Source organism: Musa acuminata, chromosome BXJ2-4 (genome assembly GCF_036884655.1).
Source record: "Musa acuminata AAA Group cultivar baxijiao chromosome BXJ2-4, Cavendish_Baxijiao_AAA, whole genome shotgun sequence".
NCBI lineage: Eukaryota > Viridiplantae > Streptophyta > Magnoliopsida > Zingiberales > Musaceae > Musa > Musa acuminata.
The window spans coordinates 2157678-2176137 of NC_088341.1; the positions used below are offsets into that span (position 1 = coordinate 2157678).

Below are 18460 nucleotides of genomic sequence, written 5' to 3' on the forward strand. Positions count from 1 at the left end.
GCTCCTATTGGGTATACCAATTCTGGCTTGCTCAAGAAAACATGCCCACAAGCCTTAGCCATTAATCTCTGTCTGCCATTAGCTTAAGACACCAACTCATTTCTTTTCAAACTCACTGTGGATGTATGTTTCCAAATAATGTTTTATTAGGATGACTTTGGAGCGTTTAATCCAAAAAAAGGAAAAAGACTGTGCATTTAGAATCTGATTAGGGTTCTAGAATTCTACATTAAAAAGCCAGAAGAGAAAACTCCTGCAAGTCAAAGATTACAACATGTAAAGACAAAAACCTTGTTCGGAGTAGACAAACAAACTTTCTGACTTAGAAGCCATTAGCTAGAAAATACAGCCACACCTAACCTTAGGCTTGAAAGAAGACAACCTTTAAGAAATCTAGACACCACCATGAGGAATGACCCCAGTCAAAGAAAGGAAACAGTCACCTTTACCATTTATCCTCATTGACCTCACTTCATCGGAGCTCAATCACCTTGCAGTACAGCTGAAGTAGCAATGAGCATACCTGTCAGAGCCTCATAAGTCGTAGTTGAAGCTGAATTAATAGCATTGCATTGATTTGCATTGGTCGAGGCTGACCTTAGTGGATTGGGACGACCATGGATTCCGAGTTGCAAGCTCCACAAGTGATAAGTTGTGCGTGGGGGAAGTCAAAGGCTGCAGAAGTCGACTTCTAAGCAGCCAAAAGCAGCAGAACAAACGAGGAGCTCAGCAATGAAAGCTTTTGGAACTCTTGTTGGACTTCCAATCTGAAAGGATCTTATAGGAAAGAACTCAAGAACTTGGATGTATCATCATGTTGTTGTATAACTCAGGATTGTTCAAACATATAAAACAGCACTACAGGAAAGAAGAAAGTATTATTTCTTGTTAGTGGTGTTTTTTTTTTCTTTATTCCTTTTATGAATTGCTCTTTCATGAATTCAAACATGAGACCAATCAATGAACATCATTAGTAACATCCAATAACAAGGTATTACTATATAAACAAAGCTGTAATGCAAACTGTAATATCCCAATCCATTAGACATGAGAGAAGATTTCAGTAGACTTAGGGTTAAAATGCACCTACTATCATTAACTCGGAGTAAGCATCTCAAATCAGTAGGTCAGTTATCCTATCAGACCAGATAATGACACATAATATAAGGGGTTAGGTTTATAATGTAACAATTCTCGACTTTCTTAAAGGAAGAAAAGAAAAAACAAGACTTTCCTAATAAAGCTTGGAACATAAAGATTGAGGCCATCCATACATATCTAAGGATGATTGACACAAACCATGGAAATAAAAGGTATAAGTTTCTCGATTATAGTACATACCATTAACAAGAAAAACTAATTGACATATTATTTTCAAAGGCCAATTAATGATTCAGTTTTTCAAAACCAATTAGTGATTTAGTTAATCTTTTCTAAAATCAAATTGCTCATTATATTTAACGATTAGATAATCATCAATCAGTCATTTAATCCATATGAGAGCTTAAAATTCTACAAAATTAATGATGGGATAGCCCCCGATTTGTTATTTAAACTGCAGGACAACCTATACTCAGAAAGACTAAAGTTAATGATACCTCTCATGTTCTGACACTCAAAAGTGGGCAGCCTACTTCCTTTGCTTTCACTTTTGTAGTTAGTGCAAATTGATGTGCATTCTAACCCAGCTTGGCACAGATGCCTGTTCCTCCTATGGTGGAAATATGTCTTTATCCCTCGGGCAAACCATGCTCCTAAAAGAGACTGTAAAATTGGCCACTACCATCGATCATGCATAGCATTGGACACTGCCTTGACCACAGCTTGCAATTAGTCTCAAAGTCAGTGACTTGATATGGTAAAGATAGATTTCAACCTCTTCCTTCTTTTCAGCTTGTCAATTATGAACCATGATCAATCTTAGTCATCCTAGCAATATAACTTGACATTTTGGTCACTTAAAAGAGTTCACTTTATGAACATTTCCACAACTCTAAGTGATGTCATCACAAAGACCTAAATTGGATGTTGATCGAGTGCAGAGTGCATGTTTGTGTTTGTGTGTAATAAAGATTTTTGACCCAAATCAAGCCCAGTGTTCTACCTACTATTAACTTAAACTTTGGGCTAAATCAATCTTCGTAAACAAAACCCTAAAAAATTTGTGTTTGATGGCTTGTCGTTCTCTTGAACTACATACATATCATTAACGTTTTTAGGCTACTTACCGATCCGTCTTTGTGGTTGTCATTATTGAATAATTAGGGTTTATCCCTAAACAAATAGATCCAACCTTTAGCAAATATTCTTAAAATTCATCGACTTAGCATGCGCTCAAAGGAGTCTTATGGATTTGCTACTTAAATTGCATGCCAATTTGATGCTTTTCCTAGATTTCAACTCGATCTTCTTTTCACTATCATACTTATTATGAATGCAATGGAATTGTGCCCTCTCACATGGATGGAGTCACATCTTTTTCATCTTACATCTTTTCCTTGAGTTGGTAGGGCTAGGTGGCAATTCTTGGCAACACATCAGCATGCAAGTGACAAAGTCGAGAAGGAATGACACACTGATCGATGGATGATTGGAATTGATTGATCAATGTTGATAGGAACAAAAATAGGATTATCCATGTTGAGTGCGAGGAGATTTAGGATCACTTCTTCTCATTGGAATCCAACAACCCAGGGAAACAGAGTCATGGATACGCGATAAGATTGGGCGGACCAAGTGGGTGGCCATGCCCACCTTCACGTGGCACGGTCACGTGTTTGATGGAGATGACGCATCCATGGGTGCGAATGGGCGAAGCAGATAAGGTTTGACGTCCAAAGGAGAATACCAACCAACCATGAAGAAAGACCAATAAGACAATGACCCAATTCACGAGTCCAATGCGAAGATAATACGAGTCACTATCAACTCTAATTGCTAAAAGAAATATTTACTCCTAACACATGCATAATTGGTGGGTCAAAATTTGATAGTACATTCCGGTGGAAAGTAGCAGAGCCTAGAAGGAGCTTTCTTTCATCTATTAGACAAAAACAAAAAACAAAAAACAAAAACAAAATCAATGTACATGAAAGTGTGGATTAAATTAGACGAAAATTTTGACACGTGACGAGAAAACAAAAAAGGACATGAATAAATCGGATCCGGTCACGCCCTTCTACTAAACATCTGTCCCCATCTATGACTGTGTCGGCGGCTATGATTTTTCTAAGCCGCCATTAGTCAAATGATATTTGAAGGTTTCAAACTCACCTCTCGCCAGAAAACAGAAGAAGAAGGATTAGCCTGCAGCAGAGTCGGTTGTTGGTACTTCCACCCCGACGATTCATAAATTTATAATAAATTTTCATGAATGGATAAAACTCTTAACATAATTTTACATTTTGCATCAAACCCAACCAGTCAAAAAACAAAAAAAAAAGACAAAATAAATCAACAAAATTTATTGCATAAGTGCCATAAAATTCAAAAAAAAAAAAAAGGGATCAATTTTACCCATCCAATTGGATACCAAATTCCAAACGTGGCTCCAGCAAGTATAGTTCCGAGCATTGTGAACATTTGTCGTTTTCTTTTTCTTTTTCCTTTTTTTTATGCTAAAATCTCAAATAAAAACAGGAAAATTCAACAAACAAAGGGTTCCATCAATCAATCCCGTTGTGACTCGGACCGGTGTAGACAACTGGAGTCGGCTCGGCCGTCAAAGAGCAGCGGGTTTGCTTTCCGAACAAGAAAGAGACCACCCAATCGGTGAGAAAGAAGCTTTGGGACGAGAAAAGAATATCCAAACAGAAGTCGTCGTCATCAAACACGAGACGACCAGATGCAATGCACCCGCACGCACGGATGCAGTGCAGGGGTTTCTCTTGGGCGTCGGCAGTGACATCACGACAAGTCGCCTCTGCCCCACGAGACGCCCGTATTGTTCGGCGATTTCTACATGCGTTCATTGCAGTCGCAATGAACTGTCCCCCACTCTCTCCCCCCTCCAATATTTATCTTCTTCGGGTTCAATGGATCCATCCGTCATCCGGTGTTCTCACTTCAACCCGACCTCACTTAAAAAAGAGCATTAAAGGCAGATGCATCCAATCGCATCGCCGCTCCCTCCCTCCAATAACGTCGACCTCATTAACATCATCGATTATAATCCCATCTTGTCGACATACCTCTACGTTTTCAGAAGTTATCATTGTAGAAACCATCACCCTTAATTGTAACGATAAGAACATTCTCAAAAAAAGACTCGTCGTTAGCACCTCTCTGAAAAAAATATATATAAAAAACAAGGAAGAAAAAATATCGAGCTTATAGAAATGAGCGCCTAGAAAATAACAATTTCTGATTAAAAGGATCAAATCGTACGGTCAAACGAATTCTCCAATCAAAAAGGTTTTAGAATTCCAGCCTAGCCAAAATAAAAGCATATTTATATTAAATATGACTCAAAAACTTATGGAATAAAAAACAAATTATTTAAATAAAATACTTTTTGTATACTATATAAGTTTCCTCCACAAACAAACTGGCAGCAACACAGGCAGGTTTCAGTGGACACGAGCACAACAGTATCCATTTTGACCAACGTGGGTCGACCGCCTCTGACCAAACGCACACACGAAGGTTCCCGGATCCTACTTGTGGTCCCTGGGCCCACCGAAAAACGCAGACCCTTCGCTATATATAGAACTCACTCCACGACCAAGAAATCTTCACAACCACTAGAGATCTTCATGTATAAACATACATAAAGCAACGAGGGAGAGAGAGATCAGGAGGAAGATAGAGAGCTTACTTTTGGCTTCCAGTTGAGCGAAGACACACTTACCATTAGTTAGTCCAGCGGAGAAGACGACCATGGGGAGGACAAGAGACGCCGAAGCGGAGCTCAATTTGCCGCCGGGGTTCCGGTTCCACCCCACAGACGAGGAGCTCGTTGTGCACTATCTCTGCCGCAAGACCGCCTGCCAGTGCCTGCCTGTGCCCATCATCGCCGAGATCGATCTCTACAAGTACGAGCCTTGGGAACTTCCAGGTACTGCACACATGAAATAATAGAGGAAACAGTTCATGTTACACTATCTACTGCGCAATATGAAACCTTGACATGGCTGTAATGCTTGTGCTGTGAGCAGATAAGGCGTTGTTTGGGAACAGAGAGTGGTACTTCTTCACCCCTCGTGACCGCAAGTACCCGAATGGGTCGAGGCCAAACAGGGCTGCCGGTAAGGGATACTGGAAGGCAACTGGTGCTGATAAGCCGATCTCACCAAAGGGCAGCAACAGGACTGTTGGGATCAAGAAAGCTTTGGTGTTTTACTCCGGCAAGGCACCGAAAGGAGTGAAGACAGATTGGATCATGCATGAATACAGGTTGGCTGACGTGAACCGCAGCGCCAACAAGGGAAGCCTACGGGTATGCAGCGAATGATAACATACAATCTCCTCAAAAGGTGCATGTAATTAATTATATAGTGCTGACGAAACAATTCTTTGGATTCATGCAGTTGGATAACTGGGTTCTTTGCCGGCTATACAACAAGAAGAATACCTGGGAGAAGACGAAGATGCAGAAACAGGAGACATCCTTTGGAGAGACCATGCAATCAGTGGATGATGCACTGTCCGACAGCTTCAGGACACCAGAATCAGATGTAGAAAATGAGGTCGTGTTACCAGATTTTGATGATCTAGGCTATCTATCCCAAGCTTCTACTGGAGTGCAAGCATTGAGCACCTGCAAAACAGCTGGACATCAGATGATCGAGAAGAGTCAGAAAGAAGACAGTGAGTGGTTTATGGACTTGAAACTAGATGATTTGCAGAGCTCCTACACCAACTTCGGATCAACACCCATTTCAGATGCAACGAACCAAGATTACTACTTCCAATCCTTTGTATCTCCATTGCTGAGGCCAAATCATACCAACATGCGACAGTTCTGAATTGGATCAATGTAAATAGCTTAGCAGAATACGACAATGTAGTAGTTAGTAGATCAAAGATCTGTTATATCCAAACATTGTTTCATCATTCAGTATAGGAGGCTGTTACAAGTTGGTGACTGAATTCAATCTAAATTTGGTTTGAGAAACTACTTACTTTTTCTGATAGGAGCGTCTAATGACAGGTTTAAGGTTTAGTGATGCAACTATTTTCAAATTCAGATGGAAAAAAAAATTAAGTGGCACTTTTTATTCAGATGGTAAAGCAACTATAGATTACAAACACATAGCATAGGTTGAAAAGCAACTATTTCCTTACTCAGATGGAAAAACATAAGCAGTATATTCTATCACTAAAGATTTGATCCAGCCAAAGATTTTCAACATTGAAGACTACAAACACATCAAATAAGAGGTAAAAAAACCTTTGTTAAAACTTAACAAAGATGCATGTTACATGACTAAGTGTAATCAGTGCTGCATTGTCAAGATTTTTCTTTCAGACCTCCACGAACATGGCACTGGATCTCTCATACAGTGCCACCTATCTAATGAATAAAAGGTGTCAGGCATCCTATGCACATCAAAAAGTCATCTGAATGAAATGAAAGAAAATAAAAGCATAGGCAGGTAGCAGCAGATAAATAAAGGGACACTGGTTAAGCAATCAATTAGTTTCTCTATTGCCTGAGACACAGAAAAAGAATATATCTTGTATGCTCCATGGATCATTCACTAATATATATATATATATATATATATATATATATATATAAAACAAGTTTGTTCACTAGCATTTTTTCTATTCATATGTTTGCTATATTTTATGTTAATTTCTTAGTTTTTTCTTAATTCATGCTAGGGAACAAACTTGTATTACAATTTTTGTGGCTTAGCACAGTTCAGACTCGTTGATATATATGTACATACATACATGTACATGTATATATGTACATATATGTGCATATATGTACATATATATATATGTACATATATATATGTACATATATATACATATATCAACAAACCTGAACACTGTGTTAAGCTACAAAAATTATAATACAAGTTTGTTCTCTAACATGAATTAAGAAAATGCTAAGAAATTAACATAAAAGGTAGAAAATATATGAATAACAAAAATAAATGCTCGATTATCTTCTAATATTTTAAACATAAAAGAAATACAAATTTCATGGTTGATATGAATCTCATCAAATCATGTCTTTGACATCTCACTGCAGAAAGATAAGTCTTTTAATGCCCTTTTGAATACAGCATCTTTGTATTCTGCTTCTAAGTATTTGTAGGAGAAAAGAATTCTTGGGATGACCCCTATCGTATTTCCCCTGTATTTAGCTTCGAACGCTCCCTTTATCTTTCTTCCCAGCTCTCCAGGCATCTTTGACCATAATTTTTCCGAGAGCTCTGGGCTTGTGAATAACCGTCCTGTCTTGGATACAAGCCTCATATAATCATTTAGGAATTGTATAATGTATTTCAGGTTAGTGCAGGATAATCTTTCGAGGTCTCTGTATGCTTCTTCTTGGGCGGTTGTTGATCCCTGAAATGGATCTTCTAAAATAAATATTGTTCTTAGAACCTAATTAAAAATATCAAGACAAATTGACAAAGCATTCCTGCCTTGGGCAAAAACAGTGGTCACACATAATTAAAGGCATAATTGATCCCAGTTATATCTATTTTCTGATGATGTATGTTCAAATATCATAACATCATGAAAGTCAGATAGCAATTATCCATAGCAACTGTACTCATTCCCCCAGCTGTACTGCTTGCAAGGATATGTTGATTCTAATTATTTCTTCCACATGATTCAGTACAACTAGTAGTTACAACTACACCACTAGACATAAGTAATCATAGAAAACTTTATACTTTCAGGAGCTAAAAAGTATCACTTCTTTATAGCCTGCAAATGCATAAGAAACAAATCATAATTAGCCAAACACCTCGAGGTTATCTTGCAACAAAAGGAGCAACACCACCAATGAGGGAAAACAGCTTTGGCACCTTCACCAAAGTACTAATATTTCTGCCTTTTGGCCCAATTGCAAACAGAAATAAGGCTACAAGTACTTCATTTGAAACTAAAGCATAAAGAAAAGCAATCGATGTAAGTCGACACCCTGCTTCGAAACAGTCAGTTTTAAACACTACGTACCTCTTCCTCTTTTGCCGCAAAAACCACATATATAGACTATAGAGAATAAACCAAAACTAAATTTTTGACAGTAATAAAAATTCCAGATTGAGTGAAGAAAGCTGCAAGACCCAAATGCAAGTGCTAGACAGAGTTAGGAAAGGGACACGGTGGTGGATCTCAAGCAATGCTACTGGTGAACACCACAACCACTGGTTAAACCCTCCATCCAAGACCCACTGACACCACCATTAAATGGACCAGCCTATTGCATCTTTCTCGTAACACAGCCAACTCCTTCAGTGGCTGTTTATGTAACTGATTCATGTTCATCACCTAGTTGTTGTTGCAATTATCACTATCTATGCCCTCAAATCAAGAAGCTCCATTTGACCTATAATAGGAGGTCATAAAGTACCTTATCATCATCACTGCCACCAAGAGCATACCCTCTTTCACCTTCACCTCTTCCTCACCATGAGCAAAATTTTAGTTAAAAGCACTCCAAATACACTGCTTTATACTAACTAATCAACTATATCCGTGAGCAAAGATTTCCTCAATTTTGCTTGATAGCCCATGAGTGCTCATCAGATTGAATAACACCTTGATAGGACAGTTGATGACCTCTTACCTGATAGACTGTCATTGTTTGTTAGAAATGCTGTTAATATAGACAGGATGAACACTTACACTATCAAGAATATCAGAGATGACAATGTTTGTGTCCAATATGTGCCAAAGAGACAGCAAGATGCATCTAGATTGAGAAGAAAAATTACCTAATCAAAAGGGTTTCTGATGTTCCTCTGCCAAGCTATTGAGATTGAGAAGAACAATTACCAAATCAGAATGGTTTCTGATGTTCCTCTACCAAATTATTATAAAGGTACTGTTAGTCCTTGTCATGGATGGAAAAAGAAAGCTTCAGTACTAGAGGATAGGCCACGCCCACTGGAACCTTTGATGCATATGGACAATGTGATTCATTGGGATCTTAATTGAGTGGAAACCCATTGATCATCAGATGCTGATCTCAATTCAGAGCCATAAATTAAGTTCAGTAGCAGAGTATGCCTTATGTTTTGTAGAAGTTTTATTTACTTTAGATGATGTATGGTTGAGATTCTAAAAATCTTAGGCCAATTAGGAGTTGATAAGCTATCTCATTTCAGGGCACAAAAGTTAAAATCCATGCCAAATATAACATAAGCTGAGGATCCCTTTTGGGGGGTATTCAACCAAGAGAAAATGAAATCACAAGCACTAGTCCATAAATGATATGCAATATGTTCCTACATGGATGGAAGTTCATTTGAACATATGGAGGACTCTTCCCTCCACTTCCTTACTTTCCGGTTATCATTTGTGTTTCAGTAAGAATTTATAATGAGTCAACTGACTTGTACACCCCAGTTAGGATGGAAGAACAAGTATTGAAGACTTCTTATCTCTCTCCAGCTCCCTGGTGCACTTCTCTTTTCTCATCTAATTCTTTGTTCTACTCCTTACTGCATATTTCATCTCAGTTTTCTGAATTTTCCATTAAATTCTTTACTGTTGCCACTAAAGCATCAGATTTTCTTCTTACACATCATTTATTTCGATTAAAAATATCATCAAGCTTTGTTTTGTTTTATTCTTTCAACATTGTTTTACCCTCACAATAACAATCAATTTTCAGATTTGTATTCTTGATCCCTCCAAAAAAAAATGCTGCCTTACATTCACTATCCATCAGTATCTCACATTGAAAAGAAACCATGGATTTTCAATAATCCAAGAACATGAAACTTTTAGTAGAAGTTCACTCTATGATGGTTAAAGTAACCTTGTTAAAAAAATTATAGGTGTAGACCACCTGAAATGGGCTTAAATATGGTGTAAAAGGAAGAGAACATACTTTGAGCAAAACAAAATGAAGACCCAGATTCAAACTAAGTACGATATAACATTAAACCGTGAATGTAGTTTAAAATACTGCATGAGAAAACATTGTAGTATAATTGCAAGAACTGATTTTCCAATGACTGAGAAACATAAAGGCTTAGGAGACAGCCATTTTCTAGTTTTTTAGGACAGATAATAACTCAATCTGTGTTATTTAAAGCCCCACACATTAATGCTCCATTTATATAATATAGAAAAGATAGGAAGCAAATTTCAAAAGATTGACAACTATTTGATGAGGCACCGATAGGTTATTTTTGGCAGCTAACAAAAGGGCCAATTACATATGCACACATTAACAACTAGAACAAGATTAGAATCCCCAAAAAAGATATAATTTCACTGAATAAAATAGCAAGGGGTTGTTCTTTACAATATGCATAGATAGAGAAACAGGAAACGAACCAATCTATAGAAGTACTGGAACAATGAATGGTTGAGGGACTGCTCCCTTAAATATATCGCAAGATACCCATCTAGCTCCTTCATCACGAATTCCAGAACAACCGGGTGGCTTCTTTAGCAGAGAATAAGTATCATCTCCTTAGCCTTCAGCTGCAGAAAAAAGGCCCACCTAATGTTGTCATAGTAATAGCGGAAGCATCCACCTAGACATGTCTCCTCAGTTCCAGGGCGGCATCCCGTTTAATTCATTTCTACAAAATGATAATTAGAACGCTTCTTCTGCATGCCTTACCTAGGATCGCATAACAGCTCATCACCGAGGAGAGATGTCTCTGTAAAATATCATCAAACAGGTGACCTGCATGAAACATTCAACGTTCTTCACCAAACAGAGAACACGCACAAGACCATGGAATTCACAAATCTCCGCCACGGAACCAAGTCGCTCGAGCACATAGAAGTAGTCGATCGCCCCTCCCATCATCGGAGAAACCACATGTACCCACGAACCGAGTTGACAAACCGCCGCCGGCCGATCAGCACACCTGCTTTCGCAACTGCAATCTCGCGAGGGATCCCAAGAAAGGGTGGAGAAGAGTGCTCCGGATCTGGAGATATTGGTGGAGGAGGTGGAACCAACCAGAGGACTCCACAGAGCTCCCAAGAAAACGGCCCGTGATTCGACAGGTGTCATCAATACGGGCTTGGAACGAACCAACTCGATTCCGTTGGTGACCTTACCAGAGAACCCAATATACTCCAATTCTATGACATGTCTCCAAGTAATTGTTCCCTTAGGCTCCGACCGGAGCTCAAATTAGGCTCGCCATCCTCTCCAATTTATATGAAGGGATGGAATCATCTCAGCCGTCCATCTACCTGCAGGTTGATGATCCAAGTTGCATAACTTCTGAGTGGAAAGAATAATTGAATATTTTCTGCCTTATATCACTCGAACACAGCCTCCGTTTCATCAACACATGCTCTCCCTCTTTCGGCCCATTGTAAATCTCATTCTCCAGAGGATTACATGAGTCTGCATGACAAATACAAGTCAGAGATGGCATCACAAAGTTCAAATCCTACGTGACTTCCACCAACTATCTCATAGCAATCCTTAAACAATGACTAAGAGCCTATTAAAATATTACTGTTCACGTAAGCTTCTTGGGCCTCTCACACCTTTTGTGTTCATCGTCTTTCCTCTAAATATAGAGCGAGTTCCATTAGGAGTTGCTTTGCGGCAAAGTCGAGGGTTCATCCTGCACCGAGAAAGATTGACGATGAAGAGGTTGCGACGACGACGACGAACTCTCCGTCGGTGTGGACAGTGTGGAAGAAGTCGAGCATGGGCTTCCACGGAACAGATGGGTTCTCGATTTATGATGGCATGGGAAGATCGTCGTTTCGGCTCGACAATTACTCGAGGAAGCGCAAGTGCTTTGCTGGAGACCTTCTGCTCATGGATGGAAATGGGAAGGCTGTCGTGACTCTGAGGCCTCAGGTATGTGTGCTTTCTTCTACCTCATATTTCTCTCTCTCTCTCTCTCTCTCTCTCTCTCTCTCTCTCTCTCTCCCCGCTTCGTTATCTAACTGTGTGTATCACGTATCTGGCAGATCTTGAGCATGCAGGACAGATGGAGTGGGCTCAGAGGTGAAGATGGCCGGGAAACAGATTTCAGATCCACTCATGTCTTCGACACCAGGAGGCGACCGGTCCTTCAAAGTTGCGATGAGGCCGAGGTGCTCATGGACAGTACTCCAGACCACAAACTCCCAGATTTCAGAACCGAAGGATGTTTCAGAAGAAGAAACTGCAAGATCATGAACAGGAATGACGATGAAGTGACACGAATAAGCCGCAACAAGGAGAACAAGTCGGTCGCACCGGGAGACGACGTCTTCAACTTGATCATTCAGCCTAACATGGAGACTGAGCTGATGGCGGCTTTTCTGGTCCTCATGGATCGCATCTGTACTTAGAAGCATGTTGCTGTAACATGGCTCTTCTCCATGAGTGTGTCTGAGTTCATATTGAAAATTTTGAGCTATGTTAATGTGCAGTCGCCAACAAAGTGCCAGTGCTGCAAAAAGTCCATCTAATGTTCGAAAACATTAGAAGAATCTTAATCACATGATGCTTCCATGTAGATGTTTCTTAGTGGGGAGGGAGAGTTCCGAAAGAAGTACTATACAGCTAATTGGGTTCACGAAGCACTAAATAGAAGGAGAGTGTCAAGAAGTGACAGATTACTGACGACGAATATGGGAAGAAACAGCTAATTCAGATGCCTTCAAAAAGGGCCAAATGCAAGTTTTGCCTTTCATATAAATAATATATTCACACACAGAGAAGTAGTCGATGATGCCTAAGAACTGAGAACATTTGAGCAACCAACCACATCAAGCAAGCAGTTCTTCCTTACATACGGGTCTTCACAGTTCTTCCAGTTCTTGGTGATTGCCACATTAGTGTCGTTGAGCGTTCCTTATGCTCTCCACATCATTTCTCTACTAGCAGACTAATCCCTTGCGCAGATCAATGTGAGTTTAGAACTTGATGTGATGACAGTCGGGTGCGCAGAGTGTCACCGTTGGCCTTTGGTGGATCATGCACCAACAGGTGACATGCATGGGGGATGATATATGGAGACACTGCTTTCTATCCAAACACCCACTTCCGATCTCATGCTGATAGGTGTTGACCTTGCATGACTGCGATGTGACTCAGCTGCCACTTTGCAATTGCCTGCTTGAGTCAATGAGCAAGCTCTCTTGGAGAATGTCAACATGCATGCTTTTTAGATCAAGAAAAATACACCGGACACAGTGGGGCGGGCAATGTCAGGCAACTCACAACTTCATCCACTTGGTAAAGAGAACAACTTTGGTTTCTGTCATTGTTATTGGTCAGCAGGTGATAGGGTTTACTGTATTATAGAAATCTTCTTGGCTAATATGGTCTCCTGCTGACTTTGACGTGCGTCCCATCACATCACCTACGAAGATTTTTTAGATGATTTCTGACTTTTTATCTTCCATGAAATCATTTCGACCGATTCCCACATCGCTAGTGTTGTTTTTGTATTGGCTTGCTTTGACAGCAAGTTTGTGTCAGCACGCAGCTATTTGTTGTCATAGGACAGGTTAATCTTCACTTGGCTCTCAGAGTGAGATTAGCCAACCTGGTTTTGTCAGTTAGTACTTTGTGGAGTCATTTTCAAAGGATATTTCAATTGGTTTATCAAAGATTACATGTCAAAATTGCTGCTTGATGGTATGCTAATGTTTCTTCTGAAATATTCTTATGCTGTGGGGGCCAACTCAGTCGGAATGCATGGCCAACTTGCAATGTGGTTTACCTTAACCACTGATTACAATACTGACCTTGTTAGTTTTGGATTATATGCCACTGGTGGAGGAAAGAAGGATCACCGGTGGCCGACATGCATCGTCACCGTCGTTATCATCTCCTTCCGCCAGCCATATTCCATCAATTCATTCGTACCGGAACCCGAAGAGTTCCATCGCCAAACACACACAACGAAGTTAAAAACTAACAGCAATCTTCTGATGCAGTAAATCGATGGATAACCCTACCGAGATCGACATGCTTGGGAATCTTCTCATCGCCATCCTGTAGAGAACTGCCATGAAAGCTACCACACAAACCCTCGTACGTCTCTGATAGAAAACATCTTGACATTTGAGTTGAGTCACACTCAAAAGCCATTACTCATTATATTCTGTATACCTTCGATAACGCAACATGCATGGTTTTCCAATGCATTCCATTATTGCTTTTCGCACCATGAAAGCAGTCTCTGTTCCTCCCTCAGATCGTTCGAAGAAGCTTAAAAACTTGATGATGAGAGGGAGTACCATCTGTATACAAGAATCTCTTGAAGGTTGACGTACGTTTGTGATGGGTGTTTCACATTATCGGAGTTGACTTCTTCTTCTTTATAGCTTGCTTCCGACAGCTTATTTAGATCTCTTAGATCTCTGTTAAAACTCCATGAACTCAAGTAAAATTTTACTTGTTTCAGATAAAAACCGGTCAACTTAAGGAACAAAACACAAAGCTACGGTGTCACATGTGATATCAATGGTCAACGCTACAATATTCCATTATTTGGTCCATCAATAAAAATAAAAGAGCAAGCAGGATTAATCTATTTTACTATGATTATATCATAATAAAATTCTACTAGGTTAATCTCTTGAAGGTTAGATGAACTATCATCCACAACGATCATGTTCTCCAAAGCTCTAGCTTGCAAGCCAAATCATCACAAACTAGCAAAACACTCTACGATACTTCAATTCTTTTCTTTAAACTGTAAGCCTAAATTTTCTTTATCCGATCTAAAATTTCATCTTTTTGTCGCCCACACTACAACACAAGTATTGTGATTTTGTATAACCAGAGTTATAAATATCTAATCAGATAATGTCTATATTTTTTCTATCATAAGATCACTCAATCTTACGTTGGAGATGAAAATAATTTATTTTTGCGGTTATCATACGCAAGGTAAAATAGTATATTACTATAGTTGTCCTCCGTAGGAACAGTTCATCGAGGATCGAGGGATGGCTCAAAAGTGCAGGTCTACGGCTTCAGAGGCCACACAACCATTGCAAGCTCATCTCATCTTCGTGCCTTCTTCGACTGGCCACCACAAGAGCGCTGCTTGGCCTTGTACCCAAAACCATGAGCTGGGTTTCATGTGTGAGTGTCTCCCGAGAAGGAGGTGCACCCATCTGATGCAGGGCCAGGGTTGTGAGCCCTGACCATCTCCCCATGCCCCTACCTTGCCATCTTGTTGGAGGACAAACAATGTGTCTGATTAGAACCCTTGTTTAAAGTTGTGTTAAAGGGAATCACTCCCATGGCCAAACCACATTGCCTGTCTCGTACTCTTGTCCCCTCAAAAGCGGATTACCAATGTACTTATGATTGGCATTTATTACCTTCTAACTTAGCTATCCTTTTGGAACAAGTAGGGATAGGGTGGCACTGCTCAAAAAATAATTAAATAGCTAATATTTTTATGATCGTTCTTTGATGGTTGTCAAGATCAAAATCCAATACAGTGTTTGATGACCCTCGAGATTATTTGATTTGCCAAGATCGAATACACTATTAATATATAATTAGGAATAAATTAATAAGACCACAGTTTAATTTAAATACTAACGTAATGCCCAAATGATCAATAATCTTGCATTGCATCGCGAAGATGATTTCCCTAAACCACTGTAATAAGTGTCCATGTTGCCATACACATTATCTTCTTAGTGTGCATGATGTCATAAACATTATCTTCTTAGTGTGTGTGTGTGCATCGATTGGAAGCTTAAGCTAACCCTCTCCTTGTTAGCAGTGACTACAGGATAGGAGGTCTCGAAAGTGGTTGCAATAATTATGTCAAGAAAAGGAAAGGATTGCACTCCAATTTCATTGATGGTGTTCACCATGCCTTGGATGATGCACCTCGCATGCCTTCATGATGTGCATCAACACACCTCACCAACACCACCAGTGTCATTCTTCCAAGGCCCTTATCTAAATTCGAGTTGCATCAAAGGCGACATTATATATGCGACTTAATATACTTAAATTGTTCTCTTTTAATGTTAATTTTGTTAGTCAAGAAGCTCTAATCATACATAACTCGAATCTTAATTGTGTTATCAACAAAGGATGTGGAAATATCAATTTATTTGTTCGTTTATGTACTTCTCAAAAAGATCTATGAACTGAAGAAAGGTGATTAGCCCCAAAATTATAATTTCTTTGATAGCATGTTAACAAAACAGCCATACAATACATAATTAAAAAAGACACGACGCTAAACGTCCACTTAGATATCTCAAACATGCGGATTTATCTCATGTATATATTAGACATATTTGTTCTCATCTCTCATTTTAATAGCTCCAAAAATTCCGACCAACTACGACCTCCCAATCCCACCAAGCCGCCCAAAGACCAGCATTGCCCATTTAGTCTCTTTCGACGTGCCAAGTGTCACTCCATTTCACCACAAGCGCAAGTAAATTAAATACCTCAATTATTTGATGCTTAACACCGAGTTCAAAACATGTGCACTGCATATAAGCTGACAAAGAAGAACTAACGTTGTTAATTCGATTAAGTATGATGATTTCAAAGCTTAAGAATGCTCGATGACAACAGCGATTAGGATTAGATAGGATAGATAATGGTGGAGCGTTTTGGTAAATGCTGTGGCTGTCTCGGGGCATTTTGGTCCATGCGGTGTGTATATATATGATCTCCTCCTTCGGCAAATGGCTGGACGAGAACAGGTCTCACCGGATGACGAGGAAGGTCCACCCGAACGCCGCCGCTCCGGCTCGCGAGCCCCCGAGGATCGCCTCCTGTTGTGGCGGCGATGATGCGTGGGGGAAGGATAGCGCCGCGGTGTTGACGGTGTGGCGGAAGTCGCTGCTGTTCAGTTGCAGTGGGTTCACGGTCTTCGATGCCAAGGGCGACTTGGTGTTCCGAGTCGAAACCTACGGATCGGGGACCGCGGGGGAGCTCGTGCTCATGGATGCCACCGGGAAGCCGTTGCTCACCCTGCGAAGAAAGGTACGTACGAGTGGCTCAATGTGCTGCTAAGCGAAGAGTGAGTTGACTCGGTAACCCCGGTTTGAGTGCAGAGGCTGAGTCTCGGGGAGAACTGGCTGATCTACGACGGGGAGGGCGCCGGTAACCCACTGTACTCCGTCAGGAAGCACGTGAACCTCCGGCGCTGCAAGGCCCTCGCGCATGTGACCCCTTGCGGCAGCGACGACGGCTGTGGAGGGTATGAGGTGGAGGGGTCGTACTCGCGGCGGAGCTGCACCGTCTTTGACGACCGGGGGCGCGCCGTGGCGGAGGTCCAGCAAAAGGAGGCCGTCGGCGGCGTGGCCTTCGGCGGAGAGGTCTTTCGGCTGGTGGTCCAGCCGGATGTGAACGCGTGCCTCGCCATGGCCGTCCTCATCGTCCTCGATCAGATGTTCGGATAGAGATCCTAAGCTACCGATCATGGCCGTCAGACTCCTCTCTTCTCTTCCCGGCTCCTGCACCGGCTCAAAGGTCCTTTTTGTTCTTTTCTTTTTTGTGTGTAGAAAATTGGGCCATTTATTGAACCATAGTTTTGGGCTAACTAAAATGTAAGTGTAAATAATTCCATTAAAATAAATGAAAATTTGGAATAAGCAGATTCTGACAGCACTGGAATTAACACTACATGATTATGATGTTCCCATGCTTTGAGCACATATATCATTCTATATCTATATGTGGATGTGCAGCCATTGAGTCTGTACGATTCACTGAATTGCTGTGAGGCCTGCTTTTGTTGCTTTGATGAACATGGAAGCAAAGAAATCGAGGGGACAAATATAAGCAACGCTTAATTTGTGATGTAGTGACAAAATATGTACTGTTTCATGTAAATTATAGTCTCCCAGTGATAATTGTTGCATGCACATATAGTAGGGTGAGCTGTTGAGGTACATGAAAACACAGTGGTTGGGGTAGATGAAGGAAGAATACATCATTCATATCAAGCTATCATAGACTACTTATTTGTGTTCTAAAATAAAACTCCATGAGAGGAAATATATCGGATCGATCCCAAGATACCTATATATATATGTATATCTTCACACTCCTCTTGCATTATAAATGTTATACAGATAGAATGGTGTTTTGGAATCAACCGAGCATGATAGGGGTTATAAGATTTGACCTGCAATCAGATCAACACAAACGCTGATGCAATCATTTGACAAATATAAATAAATATATCAGTTGCCATTATGACAAGATTTCAGCTGTCAAACTATGGATGGCAAGCAAACCATGGAACAGAAGGAGATGGATGCACAGATATCTATCTGAACAAGTCCCATGAACTCGTGGTTTTAGTGTACAAGGTTGGACAGCATCTGCATCATGACA

General features: G+C 40.3%; 3 protein-coding genes and 1 long non-coding RNA gene across 10 annotated transcripts; 3 read left to right on the forward strand and 1 right to left on the reverse strand.

Moving 5' to 3' along the window:
* Positions 1 to 274: 274 nt before the first annotated feature.
* On the reverse strand, positions 275 to 11288 carry LOC135609433 (uncharacterized). 7 transcript variants are annotated; one of them, XR_010485784.1, is made up of 6 exons: positions 10483 to 11288; positions 5856 to 7527; positions 5573 to 5758; positions 4850 to 5059; positions 598 to 767; positions 275 to 502 (listed from the first exon to the last, which is right to left on the reverse strand). It is a non-coding gene; the product is annotated as an uncharacterized LOC135609433 (long non-coding RNA). The 7 variants fall into 7 exon arrangements; XR_010485783.1 differs by having other exon boundaries at positions 275 to 523; XR_010485785.1 differs by lacking the exons at positions 275 to 502; positions 598 to 767 and adding an exon at positions 2493 to 4750 and having other exon boundaries at positions 10483 to 10651; positions 10775 to 11287.
* Positions 4879 to 6129, forward strand: LOC103980251 (NAC domain-containing protein 68). The gene is made up of 3 exons (XM_009396580.3): positions 4879 to 5056; positions 5157 to 5437; positions 5529 to 6129. The coding sequence occupies exons 1-3, from the start codon at positions 4879 to 4881 to the stop codon at positions 5964 to 5966; spliced, it is 897 nt and encodes a 298-aa protein (XP_009394855.2). The 3' UTR covers positions 5967 to 6129.
* Positions 11289 to 11485: 197 nt separating the features above from the next.
* Positions 11486 to 12514, forward strand: LOC103980509 (protein LURP-one-related 5-like). The gene is made up of 2 exons (XM_065102713.1): positions 11486 to 11986; positions 12100 to 12514. Exons 1-2 carry the CDS (start codon positions 11831 to 11833, stop codon positions 12463 to 12465), a joined length of 522 nt encoding a protein of 173 aa, XP_064958785.1. The 5' UTR covers positions 11486 to 11830; the 3' UTR covers positions 12466 to 12514.
* A 4281-nt stretch (positions 12515 to 16795) lies between these two features.
* Positions 16796 to 17725, forward strand: LOC135609434 (protein LURP-one-related 8-like). Its single transcript, XM_065102714.1, has 2 exons — positions 16796 to 17101; positions 17173 to 17725. Exons 1-2 carry the CDS (start codon positions 16829 to 16831, stop codon positions 17518 to 17520), a joined length of 621 nt encoding a protein of 206 aa, XP_064958786.1. The 5' UTR covers positions 16796 to 16828; the 3' UTR covers positions 17521 to 17725.
* Positions 17726 to 18460: the final 735 nt, after the last annotated feature.